Source organism: Eublepharis macularius, chromosome 2, assembly GCF_028583425.1.
Source record: "Eublepharis macularius isolate TG4126 chromosome 2, MPM_Emac_v1.0, whole genome shotgun sequence".
NCBI lineage: Eukaryota > Metazoa > Chordata > Lepidosauria > Squamata > Eublepharidae > Eublepharis > Eublepharis macularius.
In genome coordinates, this window is record NC_072791.1 from 72,171,678 (window position 1) to 72,192,125 (window position 20,448).

Consider the following 20,448-nt stretch of genomic DNA (forward strand, 5'->3'; position numbering starts at 1 on the left):
GCAACTGAAAATGCAAATCAAGGCAACCTGTAATGGTGTCTGTAGCCTCAGATGTTTTTGTGATTCCCTAAAGGTAAGCCTAAAGTTACAGGTTAAACTCAGCAAACATAATTCATAGGCTTTAAAATGGGGATAGACAGAAAATAGCAATCAAGCACCATATCAGGTGGGCACATCACATCGCCAGCTATCGCATTCTCTATGTAGCAGAGGGCAACTACTTCCCAATCTCATACAGAGGTCCACATCCTATCGTGTTAACTTTGACACCCACTTCTCAACAGCGTTTCCCTACATCTCAGGAATGTCAAAATTGTAATATACAATTTTACACGTCTTTTGAAGCTGACACGCAGACTGAGCGCTAATTCCTGAACAAAACTCCTTCTGTGCAGACATTCTGAAACGTATGAAGGAACTCTACGGCTCTCGTTGACTCTGTACTGCAGAACACCTCCAAGCAATTACACTCGGCAGTGCGGCAGTCACCGTTCCCAGCGCTCCTTCCCTGTTTATGCTTTTCGGTGGCAAGAAAAGCAGCCGCCGTTTAACCGATTTCCCAATGCCTGGCCTTATGCAAACACTCGACGTCTCAGAAGCAGGATCATCCCCCACCACCACCCACCCACACACACCCGCTTCCAAGAAGAGTCACAAAAATAAAGCCAACGCAGAGAGGGGACTCGGGGACAGTCACAAGAAATCCAGCACCGGGGGACGCAGGCGTCCAGCCCACTCTGAGGCAAGGAGAGAGCCCCAGTCCGAAAAGCAGAGAAACGCCACGCCAGCTCCTGCGGTCGCCTCCTGTCCTCACTCACCATGTAGAGGGTGAAGGGGAAGCCGAGCAGGAAGAGCCACAGGTAGAGGTGCAGCGCGTTGACCCCGGCGCCCTGGTGCGGGTCCTGGTACCAGCCGCCGCTCAAAGCCGCCCACACGCCCTGGCGCAGGATCTGCAGCACCTGCGAGCCCATGGCGGCCTGGCTCCGGCCAGGTCCTCGCAGCCCGCGGCTCCGGCGCCGCTCGCCTTACCCGCCCTGCGAGCCCAGGCTCGGGCACAGCCGCCCGCCGTCTCCGCAGCCCGAGCCTCGCGACAGCCACAAGAGCCGCCACCCCCTCCTCCGCCTTCTCCTCCGCCCCCCCACCAACGCCGCCGCCATCTTAGGTCCGGGCCCCGGGCCGCCCGGCAGCCCTTGCGGCAGCTTCCTCGGCCGCGTTCCCCAATCACCTTCCCCTGCGCGCGAAGACAACGAGCGGCGCGGGCGGAGGACGGCCGCTGGGCTCTCGAGCTCGCCCCTAAGCGGACGGAAAGCGAGTGGCAGAAGGTGCTTGGCAGCCGAGTATCGGCGGGGGTGGAAAGAAGCGGGAGTGCTGCTGAGCAACGGGCCTTCCTCGCAGGTGGCTTTGAGAATACGAGGCGTGGGCAGCCAAAGCCCACCAGTGCCCCCACCCCGCACACATACAGAGAGGGAAGGGGCTGTGGTGTCTGATTGACACGCAGACGGCTTCCGGTTCAATCCCTGGCATCTCCAGTCACAAGGCTCCCCTAGAAGGCGATGCGAAAAACCTACGCCTGAAGACTGGAGAGCTGCTGCCGGTCAGAGTAGACAATACCGAACTTGGTAGGCAAAGTATAAGGCAGTTTTGCCTGTGTATGTGTGAATGCATCCCAAGCACCCAACACAGTCCCCCTGTCCCCATTGGGTTCTGTTTGGCAACTAGGAGACCCTAAAAAGGATATCACCGGTTGGCTGAGGTTAGAAATGTCCCAGAATGCGGCGATGCAAAAAGTGGCTTGCTGCTGACAGGAAAGCCCACTCCACAAACACCTTCGAAGTACTTTTTGACCGGAAAGGTATTTTGAAGGGGGGGGGGCCTTCATTTTGTGACATCTAGCTTGGAGAAGAATTCTCGTGAATTCTTGCACACTGGCTTGTATCATATAGCTTGGTCGTAATAAAAGGTATTCTGTGGGTTGTGTTTTTGGGGGAATTTTGATTTTAGACCTGCAGGACTGCAAACAACTGTATTTTCAGAACAGCGTTGTGCAGAAGGCCATTGATAGGTGCCACTCTGCTATGACAGTTCTTGTTCAAGGAGGCATCAGCTAATCCGACTCACCAGTCATGCATGCTAATTCCAGATGGGTAGCCATCTGTAGCAACAGTATAAAACGAGGGTTCAGTAACATTTTAAAAACTAACGAAATTCATTCCAGCATAAATTTTTGCGAGTCAGATGCACCTGATGGTTTGAAAAGTTACAAACGACTGGGATTTGGGATTGCCTATGGTAAACATAATCAGCTACCTCAGATATTTTCTATTATTTAGTCATATATGACTTATTGTATTTTACAGTATTTCTTCCCTATGCAACGATCACGAAACCTTATACTGGAATAAATTTTGTTAGCCTTTAAAGCGCCAGCGGACTCCTGTTTTAGTAATACACGCTGCCACTGAACCTGCGTGAAGAGACATTTTTTGTAATGCCAACGCTAGGATCGCAAGAGGCAGCTACAGTGCTGCGTTCTGAAGCTTTGCGTGCGTGTTTCAACGTCTATAAGATATAGAACAAATCGCACAATTTCCTTACGACCTTTCTCGTCGCTCTTCCCAATACCTGCGCAAAATCAGTTGCAGAAAACAAAAATGGATTCCTACCCAGCAGTGGTGGCTGGAATAGGGAGGAGATAAGACAAGATTTATCAGGATGGGAACAAATGGGCTTAGGTTTTACTGTAGGAAGCAGGAATGGGACGCTCACACGTTACCTGGGTTGCGCGTGCCTTCTACTGCTTTTCCTCGCAAGGCTTCCAGTTCTCGCGAGAGCTCGAGACAGCGTCCACGTTGCCATGGCAACAGAATACTCGCCTCCTGTTTGCAGCGCTGCACCCTGCCGGCAACAGCAAAGGGAGGAGCATCCGTTGCCTTGACAATCGAGCCGCATGCTTAAATTCCCGGGCCCAGTGGAATTGTGATTTCGCGTCGCATCTGTATGATCGGAGGATAGTCTCAGGCTGGGCCTGCCCTTGCACAGTAATGTGGCTTCCTGTGTTAGGCATCGGTACACACAGCCCTTGTGTGATAATGTCAGACCGCCAACGTTGGGAACTCTTCTGTGAGTAGAAGTCACATATGGTAAAGGAGGACAACCATATGATGAGCTGCGGTGCAAAGGGCAGTCTGTTGCAGACAGATTTAAGAAGTCGAAGTGTAACTATGAGAGGGGACAGGGTTTCCAAACCAGTGCTACAAAATATCAGGGTATGGGAAGATCCACCCTAGGATCATACACATAAAAAAATTAAGTAGTGTGTGTGTGCTGTCAAGTCGCAGCCAACTTTTCAAGGAAAGAGACAAATGGGTGGTTTGCCATTGCCTGTTTGTGCAAAGCAACCCTAGACTTCCTTGGTGGCCTCCCATCCAAGTACTAAACAGGGCCATCCTGCCTTAGCTTCCAAGATCTGAGGAGATCAGGCTAGTGTGGGCCGTCCAGGTAAGGGTGAAAGAACTTACCATGAGAGCTTGTAGAGCTGCTGGCAGTCTACTGTACTTTGACTTTTATTGATCAATGGTCTAACTCAGTATAAGACACATTCATGTGTCTTAATACATAACGTTTTCACAGAAGCAGATCACAAGTCAGTAATTTATGGGTTAGGAGAATGATCCAGTGATGACAAATTTTCATTTGCATTTCCAGTTCTCTGATAGGAGGGAATTGTTGAGTGTACAGTTGCTCTCCAGCAACCAAGATGAGGTAATCTGCGTATACAGAACCAGACCCATTGATCTATCAAATTCAGTATTGTCTATTCTGACTGGCAGCAGCTCTTGAGGGTCTCAGGCAGAGGTCTTTCACACCAACAACTACATGATTCTTTTACCTGGAGATTCCAGGGACTGAACCTCCTAGAACCTCCTTCTGCTGGCAAAGCTATGACAGAATTGTGCCCACAGTTCTCTGTTTGTTTTTTTTAATGACAGCCTCCCTAACCCCTCCAGGAACAATCACAACTGGACTCCAACCGTTTTCTGTCAGGTTGCAGAGCAGGTAGGAATCTCCCATACACAGTGAAGACATTTTACTAAATAGCAGAAGCCAGTAGTTTCATTCCATTATCTTTATCATAGCAAGGGGGAGCAGAGAGGTAATGCATATTTATCATATCTGTATTTCAGCTGACCTTTGGCAAAGAAGATTTGTCTGCATTGCTGATCCTGGTTGTCCCTGATCTTCTACCACTTGCTCATCTGCTGTTTGATTTTGTATACTTACGTGTGGTTATATTGATATATGGCTTCGGTAATTTGGATATTTTGCAGTATAAACCTAAACAGAGTCCCACCCTTCTGTGCCTGTTGAACATGTTATGCAGTACACACTAGTGGAAGAAAACAGAAGAAAACACAAATCTCCCTGGGAAGAGAGTTCCAGAGTTTCGGTGCCACAGCCAGGAAAGCCCTCTCCCAGACTGCCACTTTACTAATCTCAGAAGGTGGGGGCATCCTAAGCAGGGCCTCCAAAGATGACCACAGAGGTTGGGTAGGTTTATAAACAGGCTCTAAATAAAAAAGTCTGACCCAAGTTATGAAAATGACCAATGAACACAATTCAGCTGTTTTGTTTTGTACATCCGTAGACATTACTGGTCTTTCATTTGATCCAACAAGCTAATTCTTAAATATTTACTTCTTGTAACATTGTAGTCTCTCTTGTGTGTTGCAATTATGGCAACTTTTTTCAATGTTACTTTATTTTTCTTACATATATCCAGTTGAATATTATCATTGTTTATGCTATGTGGACTATGCAAAATTGTGATATGGTCTTCAATTAAGCTTATAAAATCATTATGTTTTCTTATGATATGGTAGCTAAAAAGGCAAATGCAGTTTTGGGCTGTATCAACAGAAGTATAGTATCCAGATCACATATTGCTCTACTCTGCTCTAGGTAGACCACACCTGGAGTATTGTGTTCAGTTTTGGGCACCACAATTTAAGAAAGATATAGACAAACTGAAACGTGTCCAGAGGAGGGCAATGAAGACATTGAGGGGTCTGAAGACCGAGTCCTATGAGAAAAGGTTGAAGGAGCTTGGAATATTTAGCCTGGAGAGGAGATGACTGAGAGATGATATGATAACCATCTTCAAGTACTTGAAGGGCTGTCATATAGAGGATGGTGTGGAGTTGTTTTCTGCTGCCCCAGGAGGTCGGACCAGAACCAATGGCTTGAAATTAAATCAAAAGAGTTTTTGGCTAAACATTTGGAAGAACTTCCTGACAGTTAGAGCGGTCCCTCAGTGGAACAGGCTTCCTCGGGAGGTGGTGGGCTAAGCAGAAGCTAGATGGCCATGTGACAGCAATGCTGATTCTGTGAACCTGGGTAGATCATGACAGGGAGGGCAGAATGGGTTACATCAGTGCTTAGTTCTCATAGCCCTTCCTACATGCCCAGGAAAATGCTGATCACCACCTTGGGGGCAGGTAGCAATTTTCCACAGGCCAATTTGGCTAGGGATCCTGGAGGTGTTTTGCCATCTTCTGGGCATGGAGCAGAGGTCATTGAGGCAGTCGGGGTTGGACTAGATGACTCTTGAGGTCCCTTCCAACTCTATGATTCTCTGATTCTGATTCTTATCAAAAGGAATGCAAATTGAACTTAAATGAAAAGTCTGTCTGTGGAATTTGCACCAGGTTTCTTGTTCTATTTGACTGAGGTTTCTTGCCCTGAGAGTGTTTTAGTTTATTGCTTTGTAAGTAAATCAGCTAGTGTACTTTGCTAGCTGTTGGGCTTCCAACATTATAGATACTGAAGCCATTTCTACAGTCAGGACTAGCTGAAGGGCGGGTTTTTCCCATTCCAGGAACTGAGGCAATGATGTCTCTATGCAAACATAGTGTGCCCCATATTCTGCTAATATACTTTGGAGTATTTTGCGGTGCATACTCGCAGAGGAGTTAGCCATGTTAGTCTTAAAGGTGCTACTGGACTCTTTTTGATTATGTAATACTCGAGTTTGATGTTATTGAGCATTTGCTTTGTGGTTGAAATTGCATATCTTCTCCTTACCCATCGTAGTGACATATTTTCAAAATATGGCCACAATGATGAATACAGTGGATACAAGGTGGTCTGGTCTTCCTTCTGCGTTTGTGCATCAGTCTAATCATGTTTACTCCCAAGTGGACTCGTGCTGAACTCAGTGGGACTTGCTGCTTAGTGCGTGTATGTACATATGAGTAGAAACAGGAAGAAAAAGAGGAGCATATGGATGCAGATTTTTGACTGCAATGTCGATCAGAGCCTACAAAAGTGGCTTGTTTTTATCAAGCTTTGTAGGATGATAAACATGAGGAAGTTTTTTATTCAATTGATTTGCAATGAAAATGTAGTTTACATCAGAAAGCTGAAAATGTCTCTCTTCTCCTTTATATTCTATATAAAAATTTGTATATGTTATTGCAAGGTAGAGTCAAAAGACAAAGGTAATTAAGGTCTCACACTTGAAATGGGATAGATGCTAAAAGGAAGAGAGAATAATTATTGGGATATGTTTCAGGTTGGGTAGTCATGTTGGTCTGTAGTAAAAGAGAAAAATTTGGGTTCAGTGGCACCTTAAAGACCAACTAGATTTCCAAGGGATGAACTTTTGAGAGTCAAAGCTGCCTTCATCTGATCAGTCTGACAAAAGGATCTTTGACTCTTGAAAGCTCATCCTTTGGAAATCTAGTTGGTCTTTAAGGTGCCACTGAATCCAAATGTTGCTCTTCTGTTGTGATATGGTCATTGTTTTTGAATGACTATAGCATTACACTGATTTTCCTGAAGCCCACTGGAAGGCAAACTGATTGCTTACAAGGTTTGCTTTGTGGACTTTCTCCAAAAGACGGGTAAACTACACAAGTCTTATTTCTGCAAATTTTTCATTTGCCTACCATATGGCATTGTTTATTGGATATCCCAGCTGTTGAACATACTGATTTATACTGTGTATTCTGCCTTGAGTGTCAGTGAGAAAGGTGGTGTATAAATAAATAAACAAACAAACAGGATCTAGGCAACCCAGGTTCAATTCCCCACTCTGTCATGGAAGCTGACTGGGTGACCTTGGGCCAGTCACAAACGCTCAGCCTATCCTACCTCACAGGAATTATTGTGAGGAAAAAAATGGAGGAGAATGATATAAGCTGCTTTGGGTTCCCATCAGGGAGAAAGGTGAGGTATAAATGAATTTAAATAAAAAAATAAAAAATAAAATGAATCTGAAGCATTATTTTTAACATATTTTAAATGTGAATGTACAGTGCTGCTTCTGTAGGAAACCTTATAAATGAGAAGAACTTTGCAAGTGGGCCATTTATCACTGCAGTGAGTAAACTAAAGAAGGGACCCAAACACACCATCAGGAAAATTTAATTATGATCCTCCAGCCTGACTTGGAGCTTAGATCCATACCTGCTCAGAACCTGCTCAGCTTTTTGGTTCTGTTAAGCCATACTGCAGGATAAGTGATTTACACAGCAATTTTTAACTTCTATGATTTACAAAACTAGATACAACTGCTAAAAAGTATGTAATAGACTCCCACTAGGAGTCCTTAGCTGAGGAAATCTCCTAGATATCCAGTAGCTTCATGAATGAGATTTACCAGGATAACAAGATAACAAATAGGATCCATGATACAAATGCAAGCCTCAAAACCTACTGTGTGCTCCAAAACAGTCTATATTACAAACCAAAAGAATCAAAACATTTATTTTAAATGTTCATATACAGCTTCTCAACACAAGTGTCTTCCATACAAAAGTAGCACAATTAAAATATAAAAAAGTAACGTGATACAAGAGCATTCTTCATGAACTGGGCTTGATCCAGGCTCAGTGGAAGGGCTGCCTGGCTGCTGCTTCCCCTTTCTCAGATTGTAAGCTGAAGAGTCTTCTGAGGCAGCTGGGTCCAGCTATGACGGAGAGGCAGACAGCTGTTTCCTGCCCTCCTTATAATGGCCTGATAACAAGATAGAAATATTACTCTTATATTCACAAAAGGTCTTTAAAAGATTACTAGTGAAGGGGGCTTGTTTTGACATTATTTTTAGCAGCAGCTTTAAAATTCACCATATCACACAATGTATCATTTATGCCAACTTGCAGGGAAGAATTATTTCTGTTTGTTTAGCCTAAGTCTATGGCCATGACTTAATGAAATACACAACTATTTTCCATTTTATATATAGTATCAGCTTTCAAAGAAGAGAACAAAAAGGAGGTCAGGACAGCTGCCTCTGTGGCAAAAATCCATGGCTCACCATTTTCTCAGTGTTTTAAAAGGTTCCTTTACTGATAAGTGACAAGATTTGCTCTACATGTTCCATTTTTATTGTATTTGCACAGCTTGTAAATTAGCAGTGCAAATTAGTGGAGTTATATTCTTCAAACCCTATTGACATCAATTGACTGTTTCAAATTGCACTATAGATCCAGGCTGAGAGTAATATATACTGAGAGTAATATATTCTGAATGTCTCCAGCCTTCCTAAGATGACAGAAGCGTGTTTGTTTTCTTACTGAGAGACTCAGGCTGCAATCCTAAGAACACTCTCCTGGGAACAGTGTAAATCCTAATGACCAAAATTAGAAGACCTCTTTAGGGTTGCACTCTCAGTCCTGTACCTATGTCAGAGCTTCTCTCTGCAATTTGACAAAGTTCTTCCATGGGCTCTTTTCACTGGCTTGGGAAAAATTCAGATATCTACAATTCTCTGTTTTCCATGAGCCATATTTTAACTTGAGCATCCTGGGACTGGTCCTAATAGCTGATAGCTTCTTCCGCCGAGTCCCTCCAAGCCTCAGCTGATAGTTACTTCTGCTGTTGTTTAGCAGCTCAGAAGTCAGGGAAGTGAAATGTTCAAAATAGAATCACTTAAAGCCTGTTTCAAGTATCTCTTCCATAATGTGATATGTGGCAAGTACTTCCTATATCAACTGCAGACTTGATATAAACATGCTCTGTTCATCTATGGACAAATACAAGTAATGAAAGAATGCTTTCCAACGAATCCTTTTAAATTCTCATGAAATGGAGCTTCCATGGATGCAACAGCTTGAAGACTATAGCCTTTTATTACTATATTGAAGACTATAGCCTTCCTTTTATTACAGCATATTAATTGAATAGGCCTAGGTGACTACAGCAGTTCTGCATTAGTTAGCAATAACCTCAAATGGGAATTGAATTTTAAAGTACCCACATACAAGCTTGTTCAATATGTAAAATAGTCTTGAATATTGGATTTCAGTGAGCAAGAACTGTAGCCAGCTCTGGCTTTTCCAGAATCTGCTATGCAGCCTTAGGTTAACGACCTTGAAAGAGGAATGGAAAACTGCACTTATTTACTACTCACATTAAATAAGAACTGAGAGGATTTAACAGTTTTCCTGTCAAGGCTAAGGCTACATCTCTAAAGTATCTCTGGGGAGAAATTTAATATATGACAACAGAATGTAGCTACCACACAATTCAAGCCTAGCGTCTAGGCATAACTGAGAGCCAAGCTACAAGTGACGCCTTACACAGGTTGGACACTTGAAAGCTTACCTCAAGTTTTGATGGGAAATGTAGGCGTCCTGGTTTTACAGCTTGGCTCTCCATTACAGCTGCAAGGCCAGGATGCCTACATTTCCCATCAAAACTTGAGGGAAGCTATAAAATGGAATGCTAAGGCAGCACCAAATATAGACCAATGGCTTAGTAAGGTGTGGGACCAAATGATTATGGAAAAAATTACAGAAAGAATTCAACAATCTTCAGAAAAAGAAAAGACAACAGAATTTTACAGTAAGTGGAAGCCATTTCTTGACTACATTACAACAAGCAACATACAATCTACGAACACAATCTACCAGTCATTAATAGAAATATAAGCAATTGAAAAACAACAAAACTTTCATGGATCTATATGAGGAAAACCATTTAAAGAAAAAGAAACTTTAAATGTTAATAGTAAACTTGTAAATAAGTTATTGTTATGTGAATGTAAAAGTAAGACTTGAATTGGACTATGTGCTTGATAACCTTTAATAAAAAATATTTAAAAAAAAACTTGAGGGAAGCTGACAAGTGTCCAACCTGTGTCAGGCGTCACTTGTAGCTTGGCTCTAAGGCCTGGTTCACACATGCAAGGGAATGAGGTGTCACAGAGCCCTGAGCGGTCGAACTGATTGTTTCAGATGGAGTATAGTACAGAATCCCATTTTGGAATATTCTATAACTCCCTGCAAAGAGAAAACCAGCACAGCAAGCAAAGTTGATGGGTGGATAACAACCTCCCCCACACTGTGCCTGTTTCTATACAGATGATATTTTTATGGAAAGAAACATTCAAAATATTCAATTCCCCTCAATTTTTGCTCTTTCATTGCCACCTCATTCTTCTCCAAGAGCCAAAATCTCAAGTGCAACCTTTTTTTCTTGCAAACCAATAGATGCAGAAACCCAACACAAACACGACACATTCTTCACATGCCAGAAAGCTGACCTATTTAAATTGGAAACTACCTCTACCCAGGTGACCCTGTTTTTGTCAGATCTCCTAAGCTAAGCAGGGTCAGCCTTGGTTATTACTTGGATGGGAGACCTCCTACTAAGACCAGGTTTGGGGAGCCTGGCAAACCACCTCTGATAGTTTCTTGTCATGAAAACCTCACCAGGGGTCACCGTAAGTTAGCTATGACTTGAGGGCATGCTCCTCCATTACCTATTTTTCATATTTCCCATATGACCTTCGGAATAAGGGCTGAAAAGTGTTTGATAGACACGTATGAGTTCGGGTGTTCCTGGAGGTAACGCATCCATTCCCCTCTCAGATACTGTGATGTCTGAAAAAGACCTCAGGGGGAAAAAAAACCCTTTTCTGCTTATCCAGCAGGTGCACACGGGGCCGCTAGGGAAAACACAGACCTACCATTGGACAGCAGCTTCCCGTAGACAGAAAGAAGCATTCTTTCTCCTGGGCGATGCACCAATCGAAGTAAAGCAAATCCCTTCGTCTCTTTCCTCGGAGCCGCACCCATTCACTCAAAGCCCAATGAAAGATCTACCTTGAGGAGTGATGCTGAGAGGGGAAGACGACCTTCCTTGCAAGCTAAGCAATGTGAAAGGGGTCCCTAGATAGTATTAACTCTTGAAACGTCGGGGGATGCTAGCCAATGCAAAAGCATCATCTGTCAGAATTGGCCAATGGGAAGGACAACTCGGATAACGTGCGAGACAACCGAGCACGAGCTGGGCGGAGATTGTACGAGAGGAGGGTTGTGGCCGAGGATCTTCAATCAGGTAAGGGAGGAGCTTGAAAGATTGTTAAAGCAGCCAACGAGAATAAAGATTTGAGCGAAGAGGCGGAGCTTGTGATGCCTCTGCCCCTCCCTCTTCGGAGCTTGCCGGTCAGTCAGGTGGTTCAGGATGCGCCGTTGGGGGTCAGTCCTGTGGTCGAGACGGCAGAGGCCGAGTGCGACGGGGCTGTGAGGGGCTGCCGTCGAGCGTCGCTCCGGGCCGGGTCGGGCCGTGGCGCCCGTCCACTCCCGGCCTCTGCATCCCGTTGGGGTAGTTACCGGCGGCCGGCAACTGCGGCCGCATGAGCGTTAGGCGGCTCCCCCCGCGGACAGCGCCTCCCCCCTTATGGAGGAGCCGCTCCCTCCGCCTCCTCCATGGAGCCTTTCGCAGGACGCAGCCCGCACCGCTCTCGTCCGCCGCTGCTGCTGCTGGCGGAGGGCGAAGATGAAGACGAGGGGGCGGCGGCGGCGGCGGCGCGGATGGCCAGCCCTGGCTGGGGGAAAGCGGGCGCCGGCGCCGGCCTCTGGACCGCCGTGTTCGAGTACGAGGCGTGCGGCGAGGACGAGCTTAGCCTGCGCCCGGGCGACGTGGTGCAGGTGCTCTCGCAGGACTCGCAGGTGTCTGGCGACGAAGGCTGGTGGACCGGCCGGATCGACCAGCACGTCGGCATCTTCCCCAGCAACTACGTGAGCAGGAGCAGCAGCTGCCGCCGGCGCCTCCGCCACGGGGCCGCTCCGGAGCTCCAGCCTCACTACTCGCAGCCTCCGGCCATACAGCGTAAGAGCAAAGGGAAGGAGACTTGACGGCGGGCTTGGCTCCCCAGTCACAGGGAGTCCTGAGCGGAGCGGGGCGGAGCAGGGGGGGGGGCAGGGGGGCTGAGCATTGCCAGGCTGGACACGCTGACCTAGTCTCTGGGGTGCTGCTGGGCCCCTCCTGAACGCTCTCGGACCACGATGTCCGGCGGATGGGGTGTCCGCGCAGATGCCCATCCCACCATACACGTGTGGTTCAAACGATGGAGAGCGAGCGCGCTGGGTAAAAAGGTGCAGATAGATTGTGAGGCGATTGTATGGGTCGTAGGGGGGGTACTTGGGATTAAATGACTTTCTCGGTTGTGGCTCCTTGCGCTTCTCTCGCGTTCGGGAGGCCGCAAGGGCCTCGTCTCGTCTGTCGGGTGCTTCACGAGGGATTGAAGGGAAGGGGTGTGGCTTGGGGGCTTGGCTGTGTTTCGTGTTGCTGCTCGTTCTGTGTCTTTTCACCTTGATTCCAGCAACAGCGACTTGCCTCTTCTGAAGGACTCTAGTGAGAGAGGAGGGGGCGTATGATCCGCTCCAGTACTTTCTCCTCGAAATTTGTTAATAATCCAACGGGAAGCTTCAGGTCGGATGAAGGAGATTCTAAGGGAATTTTCATCCTGTTTATCTGACATCAGACTACAGCACTGAAAGCTGTGCTGGCTGGGTTGTTGAGCTGTCATTCTCTTTCAGCAAAATTCTCATTGTTATAATCGGGGAACTGACTGCCATTTAGCAGACTGTCCAATGTAGCAAGCTAGCAGAATATTTTTTTTTAATATGCCTGTTTTATTAGTAGTGCTTCTTTGCCTTTTTGCCCCTCCCCCATGTTATGTCAAGTCTACATTCTCCATTTTCAGTTGGAGACTTATATTGGCAGTGCTTTGTGACATGAGGTTTTTTCACTTTCTGTTCTTCCCACAAGATTTTAGAAATGCTCTGTCAAGGAAATTTATTCTGCTGGAGCTATGAAGTACATAATGAAGACTTCAATGCTAGTAATACTCAGAAGGCACAGAAGAAGATGCATTGACATTTGTAAACATACAAATGATGTGTCCATTGTGTTCTGATATATCCTTTCATCTCAGAGGCTTGTAGGTCTCTCTCCTCTGGTGATCTTGTTTTGCCTTCTCTTGGGCCCTTAGGTAATAGCAATTTAGCAAAGGGATGTACGAATAAGGTCCCATGCTACCTACATCTGGGGTTCTGTGGTTTGACATTGTCATTCTATATTTTTGCTGCTGTTACAAGTATAGAGGATTTGGGAGCAGTAATGGCAGTGTAAAGAAATTTGGCAGTTCCCCCCCGCCCCAGCATATGCAGAGTGATAGTGCAGGTACTGATGTAAATGTGTTAAAGGGTTCATCATGCACAGCTGTTTCATTTAAGAAACCCAAGGAATTTTAATTTTTATTATGTTAAGGTATATGCTTATAATGTAATCCATGTATTAAGGGACAAATTTTGTCTTCAATATTTAAAAATATACTGGACATTCAAATGAATTGCACCTTGTGGGAATTTTCTTGTCCCTTTTAGTAGTAGTACTTTGGGGGAGTGGGTAAAAGTTGAATCTAGATGATTTCAAACAGATCCTTGTGAATTCATGACTGTTACATTGAAACAAAATAAAAAGACTATCCTATTGTTGGTCATGTCTTAGTCAGTAAGCAGTGCCAAAACAATTACGTACCCACCACTTCATGTGGCTGCCATGGAACCACAAAAATGTGGTACCAAAGCATAGATCCTCAGGATTTTTACATGGGGTCACCCAAAACTCACCACACAATCACATCATGTCCATTGTCACAGCTTGCCTCACAAAAATCACTTCTTGGCACTGCCATGGTGCAGAAACATGAGGCACAGATCCTCATGAATCTTCAGAATTGTTACATGGGGTTACTCAAAACTTACCATACAATTGCATATCATGTCCATGGCCACCAATTGCACCTCAAAAATAACACATCCATCACTTTGGGGGGCCACCACAGTGCAAAAGTATAGTTCTAAGGCACAGATCTTTGTGGATCCTTAAGCTTTCTACATGGGGTCAACAAAAACTTATTACATGTTACTTCCATGGCCACAGATTGCATCCCAAAAACATAGATCCACCACTTGTCACTATCATGGCCTCAAAATATGGATCCAAGGGACAGACTGGTTTGTCTTCTCAGGAGTTTTACATGGGGATTGCTCAAAATTCATAATTAAAATGCACATGGACCACCAACAACACAGATATGGTGTTTTTTATGGTACTGCCATGGTGCAAAACTGGCATTAAATACATTAATCCTCATGGTCCCTTACGAATGTTAAACAGTAGCTATTAAAATGCACTGTAAAGTTGTCACAGATGGTGGTGGAGAGTTCCCTCAAGTCAGTGGATTTATGGCGACTACTGGTGGGGTTTTCATGGCAAGAGACTAACAGAGGTGGTTTGCCATTGCCTGCCTCTGCAACCCTTGACTTCATTGGAGGTCTCCTGTCCAATTACTAACCAAGGCTGACCCTGCTTAGCTTCTGAGATCTGATGAGATCAGGCTCACCTGGGCTATCAAGGTCAGGACCCATCACACGTGACATCAGCATTAATGTAGTGCTCCAATAAATAAATAAAATTCTGCCATCCATGTGGCAGTCCATGCCAGAAAAATGTGAATGCCTACCAGTTTTTCATACAATTCCTGAAAATTCACTGTCAAATCACACATCATATCCATATCCACAGATTTTACCAACTTTTAAAAATGTAGAACATCATGATATCACTATGATAGAGAAACTTAGTAAAACAATCAGTTCTCACAGTTTCTGTGCAAAAATTCCAAAATGCAGTGGGATATAAGAAATTACACCCTGTCCATAGCTTCCACCATAAAGAATCATTTCTGGCACTTAGTGGTGCTTCATTGTATAAAAATATCCAATGCACACATTGTTATGGTCCTTTCTGTGAATAGAAAATATATCCCCTAGATGGAGACCACCTAATTAATTATTGAAAGCAATCTTCTGTCTCATATTAACTCTGCTACAAAATGGTGTTGTGAGGGAGTGAGGTGGTGTTATGATTGGCATTTTAGTTGCAAGCTTCTTGGGTAAACTGTAAACTTGTAAATGCTCTTGAATAGCCAAGTCTTGGAGAGCCAGAGTGATGTACTGGTTAGACTGTTGGACTAGCTGAAAGATCCAGGTTTGAATCCCTGCTCTGCCACGAAAGCTTGTTGGGTGACCTTGGGCCAGTCACACATTCTCTGCCTTATCTATTTCTCAGAGTTGTTGTGAGAATAAAATAGTGAGCAGGAGAATTATGTAAGCCATTTTGGGTCCCCATTGGGGAAAAGGTTGGATATAAATTAATGAAACTATAGGCATAGCAGGTTGGGACTAAGGTAAACCCCTTGCGGTGTTGGCATGGCACTATTGGAGTTTTGCATACTCCCTCTGCTCATAGCCAAGAACAACCTTAGTCGTTCGTGGTGGCTCCACAAAGCAGTAGTTGTATGATTTGTGTCATTCAGTCTGTGTACACGGACATGCTGTGTAATTGTATGGTTAGTTTTAGGTGTTCCCATGTAAAAATCCTGAGAATCCATGAAGATTTCTGCCGTGGAACCATGTTTTTGTGCCATGGCAGCGACATGATGCAGGAGAAGTGTGATTGTTTTGGTTCTAACTATAGACTAAGATGCAATCTCCAATATGATGGTGTTTTTATTTTGTTTAAGGTAAAAATCATATGAATTCATGATGATCCATGTCTCGGATCCATGTTTTTACGCTGTGACAGCCCCACGAAACTGTGGCTGCATGTTTTTTGTGGTTCAGCCTGTGTCTGTGGATATGATATGTGATTTGACGTTGAGTTTTGGGTGACAGGTAACTGAAAAGGTTGAAAAGCTAAAAAAAAAAAGCTGAAAATGTATTAAATTACAAAATCTTTACTCATAGTTCCAATGTTAAAAACTGTATATTAAATATGTATTCACTTGAGTTCCATATATGAGGGGGCAGTTGTGCCATGGTGATGCCATGAATTTCTGTATCCGTGTTTTTTATATTTTTGTCTGTAAACTTGACAGTGATATATGATTTAATGTTGGATTTGTAGGTGTTCTGTTTTAAAAAAAACTATTGGATCCATGAGGATTGGTGTAGATCCATGTTTTACTTTTTTCTGTGCTTTGCAATGTTGAAGAGATGCATTAGCTTCCATGAGTTATTTGTACAAGGTGGTATGAACTGCTTTGTATCTTGACTATTCTAGTATTTCATTGCCAAGATGTTTACTTATAACATGGCTTGTAAGGGACTGCCACTGCTTGGCAGTGGTTCACTGGGCAATCCTATGCAAACTTACTTCAGTCTAAATACATTGAGATAAATGGATTGAGTGTGGAGTAACTCTGCATAGGATTGCACTGTTAATCCTGCATAGTTTTCATTGCTGTTCAAGAGCTCTCATATTCCAAACATTACAGGGATATTACTCTGAATATTACAGGAATGTACACATGAAGGCTCAGACTTTGTCTTTTAATCTTAGAATTGTATTAAAGTTAGATCCTTGGAAATTAGTTATATGACTAGCTCCTTGTGGAGATTTTCTTGTTCCTCTGCAGAAAAGGAGCATAGAAGAAAGCAGAGAGGAACCTGGAAGAGGCAGCTACTGTAGCTGTCATCTGTTGCTTCTTAGATTCTGAGATGGACCTTATTCTAGAGGAAGGAGCAGCCAAGATAAAGTCGGATTTGTTTTTTGTCCCTTCATCATCCTGGGTGTCAGGCATATGGATAGATTTCCCCACCAGTTATACCTTTAGACCAAGAAGCCCAGGGAATTAGTGACAGCAATTACTGTGCTGCTGCTAAGATGGACGTGAAGCTGTCTTTGTTCCGTGGTACAAACTCCCACTTCTTCAATTTTGAATGCAGCTTAGTGTTTATCTCTGTTAAACATTGAACTGATTTTGGAACAATCTCCAATATACATTTTAAAAAACCCAAGTAACTGATGAATCACACCTTAAACAATCTTAACAAATTGACGCACAGTAAACAATTTAATGAGTATACTAAAATAAAATCCAAAACACCTCCCCCCAATACTGTCACATATGTAAAAAATTGCTAAGTACAAACTTTGAACAGGAAAGAAAATCAGACATTTTAACACTGAATTCTTCATGAGTGGTCAACTGAATATTAATACTTTCAAAATTAAAACTGTAAAATCTTCATCTAATGTTAATGAAAGGCATCTTTTGAAACACTTCCCACACATTAAAATCCACATGGCAGTTCCTAAATTAGCATATGAAAACTACAGATAACAACAACAACATTTGATTTATACACCACCCTTCAGGACAACTTAATGCCAACTCAGAGCAGTTTACAGAGTATGTTAATATCCTCACAACAATCATCCTGTGAGGTGGGTGCGGCTGAGAGAGCTCTGGAAGAGGTGTGACTGACCCAAGGTAACCCAGCTGGCTTCAAATGGAGAAGTGGGGGATCTAACCCAGTTTTCCAGATTACAGTCCTGTTGCTCTTAACCATTACACCAAACTATGCCCAGCTTGTGTTTGTCAGAGGCTGGTTTACAACAACCTAATGTAACAATACTACAACTATTAAAACTTATAGACAACACACTGATGCTAATCAGGATATCAAAATATATTTATAATTAAATGTTTTTTTTACTAAACATCTTAATCAGGCTAATAAACTAAGTATTCCAGTCATTACCAAAAATGTACGATAGAACACAGAACAAGGGAAAATATATATTTAAGGCTTATATATACCCCCCAAATTATTACTGTTGACGCAAGCAGAATATCTCTAAAATGATGTTGCCCATTCAAGATCCATGTAAATAATGTGAGGATGAAGCAAAAACACCAAGCTAATTACACCAACAATTAATGTACTTGCTGCAAATCCAAGCAAGCTTTTACAATTCATAAAGGTAACATCTAAAATCACATTCTTATTACCACAATGCATATAAAGAATCAGATAAACCACCAAAATAGTAGACACGAAAACACTGAATAATGGTGTGATGGAATGAAATGTCAAGAAAAGTTTCCACAGTACAGCACTCAGAGATGGAAGGAAAGGAGTTAATAACTGCTGGGCATGAGAGCTTGATTGACAGGCTGCTTCCCTCTCTCTCTGATTGGCTAGTCAGAATCAGCTTCAGGATGATAGTTGGTGCTGACAGGATTTCGAGTTACCTTAGTATTTGAGAGTTGAGTGTGTGAGAGAGTCTGACGAGGGTCAGACATATACCCCTCTGAAGTGGAAAAAAAAGGTATCAGTTGCCCTAACAGTAACACTTTTGTTTTGAGGAATAATTCTAGTAAAGAAATTCCAAGTGTCAAAGCCAGCACAAGCAGAAACCCGTTTACACAGCCAAGGTAGAAATTGTAGCCCCACACTAACTGCTACACCATGCTGACTCTCTAAAATATAACATATATTGACAGATACCGCACTTTTTCCATTATGGAACTCAACGGGTTTATGTAAGATCCTGAAGAGGTCTCATATGAAAGTCTGACCTAACCAACACCTGCTTAGCTTCAGCAGGGATGCAGGATATGTCACCCAACCACACTGAAGAACCCCTAAATGAGAAACGCTCCAAGGAATTTATAGGATCAGAAACTCTTCTATTTAAGAGATGAGTTACAATTTGTTCATGCAGTGGAAACAGCTAACTTAAAATTTCTGTGTTAACTTGTATTCTATGTCAGTAACAAAGATCTTCTGCAGTCCTGAATGTTGTATTCACTTGCAGTATAGACGTCGTGCTTTCTTTACCTGTGTCTTTCACAGGTTTTCTAGTGCCCTAGGCAACAAATCACCTTGGCACCCATCTAGTCCAGCAATCCATTTTCTACAGTGACCAACCATATATTTTTGAGAAACAAACACACACCACATCCTACTATGAACCCCAGGAAAGTGGCATCCCGAAGTGCACAGCTATTGCATATGAGAGCTATGTTCCAGCCTTTGACCACCCTCTTCCATTACTTCCTCCACTCCCTTTAAGGTTCTGAGAAACTCATTCTAGTAACCATCAGGACACATTTTACTTGATCCATGAATATCCATATGCAGTGAAGAAAAACATACCAATTAATGTATAACATGGAAGACACTGTGTTTAGGGTCAGGTCTTAGTTTCCAAAATACAGGTAATGCCTTGCCACAAATTAAGCACTGAATTTGATTCTTATAGGACCTACTTCACACATGGTGATATTCCTACAAAAATTTATTCAACATAGGAAAATGTGTGTAACTGTAAGGTTACTAATTGCTAGATGGCGCTCCCCCCATATTATTGTTGCAAAGGGTGGGGGAAATGAGAATGTGAGATGCTGGCATGGAGGAAGAGGAGAGAAAGAAAGTAATGTAAAGGGCAGGGGTGGGCATTAGGGAAGGCTAGCCTGTGACTCACTTGCAGATGCTTTGTGACGTGACCCACTTATGAGTCCCAGCCCACAGGCTGAGAAACACTGATCTAGTCCAACTCTCTGCACAGTGCAGGAAGTTCACAGCCACTTCTCCAGGAACTTCCCCAATGCCCAGAAAAAGGCAAAAAACCTTCCAGGATCCTTGCCCAATCTGGCATGGAGGAAGGATCTTACCTGACCCCAAACTGTGATTGGCAGTATCCTGGGCATATAAGAAAGAGCCACAAGAACCAAGCACTGGCTCATCCCTTCCTGTCCTCCCTCTCATGATCAGCCTAAATTTATACTGAGTCATAGAATCAGCATTGCTAATAGATGGCCATCTAGTTTCTCCTTAAATACTCTGAGAGCCCACCACCTCCCAAGGAAGCCTCTTTGTTGCCCTTCTTTGGACATGTTCCAGCTTGTCAACAATCTTCTTGAACTGAGGTGTCCAAAACTGAACACAGTACTCCAAGTAAGGTCTAACCAGAGAAGTGTAAAATGATACTATGACTTCATGTGACCTGGATACTATACTTCTTTTGATGCAGCCCAAAATCACATTTGCCTGTTTAGCTACCACATCACATTGTTGATTCATGGTCAGTATATGAATCTTTAAGACCCTGAGATCCTTTTCATGTGTACTACTGCCAAGACAAGTCTTTCCCATCCTATAATTATGCATTTTATTTTTTTCCTGCCTAAATACAGAACTTTACATTTATCTCTGGTGAAATTCATTTTGTTCTAGCTTAGTTTTCCAGCCTGTCAAGATCATCCTAAATCTTTATCCTGTCTTCTACTGTATTAACGAC

General features: G+C 43.6%; 2 protein-coding genes and 1 long non-coding RNA gene across 5 annotated transcripts in view; 2 read left to right on the top strand and 1 right to left on the bottom strand.

Annotated features, from left to right (window-relative positions):
• The window catches only part of PCNX1 (pecanex 1), a 150,006-nt gene extending 148,845 nt beyond the window's left edge, over positions 1-1,161 (bottom strand). For all 3 annotated transcript variants that reach the window (XM_054970361.1, XM_054970360.1, XM_054970359.1), the window contains exon 1: positions 819-1,161. In XM_054970361.1, the coding sequence (XP_054826336.1) occupies positions 819-971 (153 nt within the window). In that variant the 5' untranslated portion in view covers positions 972-1,161. The remainder of the gene's footprint in view (positions 1-818) is intronic.
• On the top strand, positions 727-4,616 carry LOC129323727 (uncharacterized). The gene is made up of 2 exons (XR_008596477.1): positions 727-860; positions 4,185-4,616. It is a non-coding gene; the product is annotated as an uncharacterized LOC129323727 (long non-coding RNA).
• A 7,098-nt stretch (positions 4,617-11,714) lies between these two features.
• MAP3K9 (mitogen-activated protein kinase kinase kinase 9) overlaps positions 11,715-20,448 on the top strand; it is a 90,263-nt gene continuing 81,529 nt past the window's right edge. The window contains exon 1 of the mRNA XM_054971609.1: positions 11,715-12,117. Within this exon, the coding sequence (XP_054827584.1) occupies positions 11,715-12,117 (403 nt within the window). The remainder of the gene's footprint in view (positions 12,118-20,448) is intronic.